This window comes from Fonticula alba (assembly GCF_000388065.1).
Source record: "Fonticula alba strain ATCC 38817 unplaced genomic scaffold supercont2.4, whole genome shotgun sequence".
Classification (NCBI taxonomy): domain Eukaryota; order Rotosphaerida; family Fonticulaceae; genus Fonticula; species Fonticula alba.
In genome coordinates, this window is record NW_009242974.1 from 244,359 (window position 1) to 245,555 (window position 1,197).

At 74.3% G+C, this 1,197-nt stretch overlaps 1 protein-coding gene across 1 annotated transcript in view; it reads right to left on the reverse strand.

Annotated features, from left to right (window-relative positions):
* Nucleotides 1-36: 36 nt before the first annotated feature.
* Nucleotides 37-1,197, reverse strand: part of H696_02598 (hypothetical protein) — a 4,221-nt gene continuing 3,060 nt past the window's right edge. The window contains exon 4 of the mRNA XM_009496509.1: nt 37-1,128. Coding sequence (XP_009494784.1) covers nt 121-1,128 — 1,008 coding nt within the window. The 3' untranslated portion in view covers nt 37-120. The remainder of the gene's footprint in view (nt 1,129-1,197) is intronic.

The window sequence follows — 1,197 nt, forward strand, 5'->3', positions numbered from 1 at the left end:
CCCCCCCCCCCGGTTCCCGGGATCCCTTGCTCATCCTCGCGCGCTAATGACTCAGACAGGGGCCGCTCGCAAAGCGATGGGAGATGATCGGCATCGATCAGCAGCGGCATGCTGGTTGGTTTAGTAGCAGTCCAGAACGATGTCGCAGAAGTGCTCGTCCTCGTCGAAGGCGGCCACCAGGTCGACAGCCCGCTGGCGGAGGCCGGCCAGGGGGGGCAGGGCAGGCGCCGGCCCGGCCGCCGGCCCGAGCCCCGCGTCGGCCCGCCCGCAAGGGGGGTCCCGGCCATCATCCTGGCCCGTCGCCGCCCCCGCCGCCGCCGTAAGCACAGCTGCCAGCAGGGCCCGGCATTCTGCATCGTTCTCGCGTCGGCTCGCGTCGGCCAACAGCGGCCGCCAGGCTGCCCCACCGAGCAAGGGGGGCCACCCGCCCGGCGGGCTGGCGGCCATCTTCCGCAGGGCCGCCCGGCGGACCGGCGCGTCGCCATCATGCAACGCCGTCGAAAGCAAACAATGCCCGAGGGCATGCTCCACGTCCGCCGGGCTGGGAGCCGAGCCAGGCACCCGGTCCGGACCATCCGCCAGCCAGGGGCCGAGGGCCGCCGCTGCCAGGAGGAGGGCCGGCGCTTCGGCCGACCCGCCGGCCGCCGCTCGGGCCAGCTGCGCCGCCTCGACCGCCAGCCGCAAGCCCAGCACGCGCGAGGAGCCGGAATCCCCGGTCACCGATACCGGCCAGGTGGCCCCGGGCGCCGGGGCGGCCTCTCCTCCCCCCTCCGGCGGGGCGGTCACACTGGGGGAGGCGCTGCCGCCGGCTGCTCCGAGCCCGGCCGGTGCCAATCCCCGGCCCAGGGCCTGGCCACCCTGGCCAAATAACCGCTGCAACTCGGCCACCCGACTCAGGGAGGGACACAACTGGCCGGCCACCAGGCCGAAGAATGTTCCAGCCGCCGGGTCCCCGGCCACCAGCCCCAGCACCGCCGACACCGGCTGCCGGAGTGCCAAGCGGCCCCGTGCCCAGGACAGCAGCGCCAGCGCCGCCCCATCCGCCGACTGCCGTACATCCCACGCGGTGTGGAACTTGGCGGCTCGCATGTTGTCAACAAGCTGACCCGCGGTCTCGGCCAGGGGAGGCTTGTGTTGCCGAGCCGGCGGGGCAGATATGGCGGCGCAACACCGCAGGGGGAAGACGGTGACAGGGCG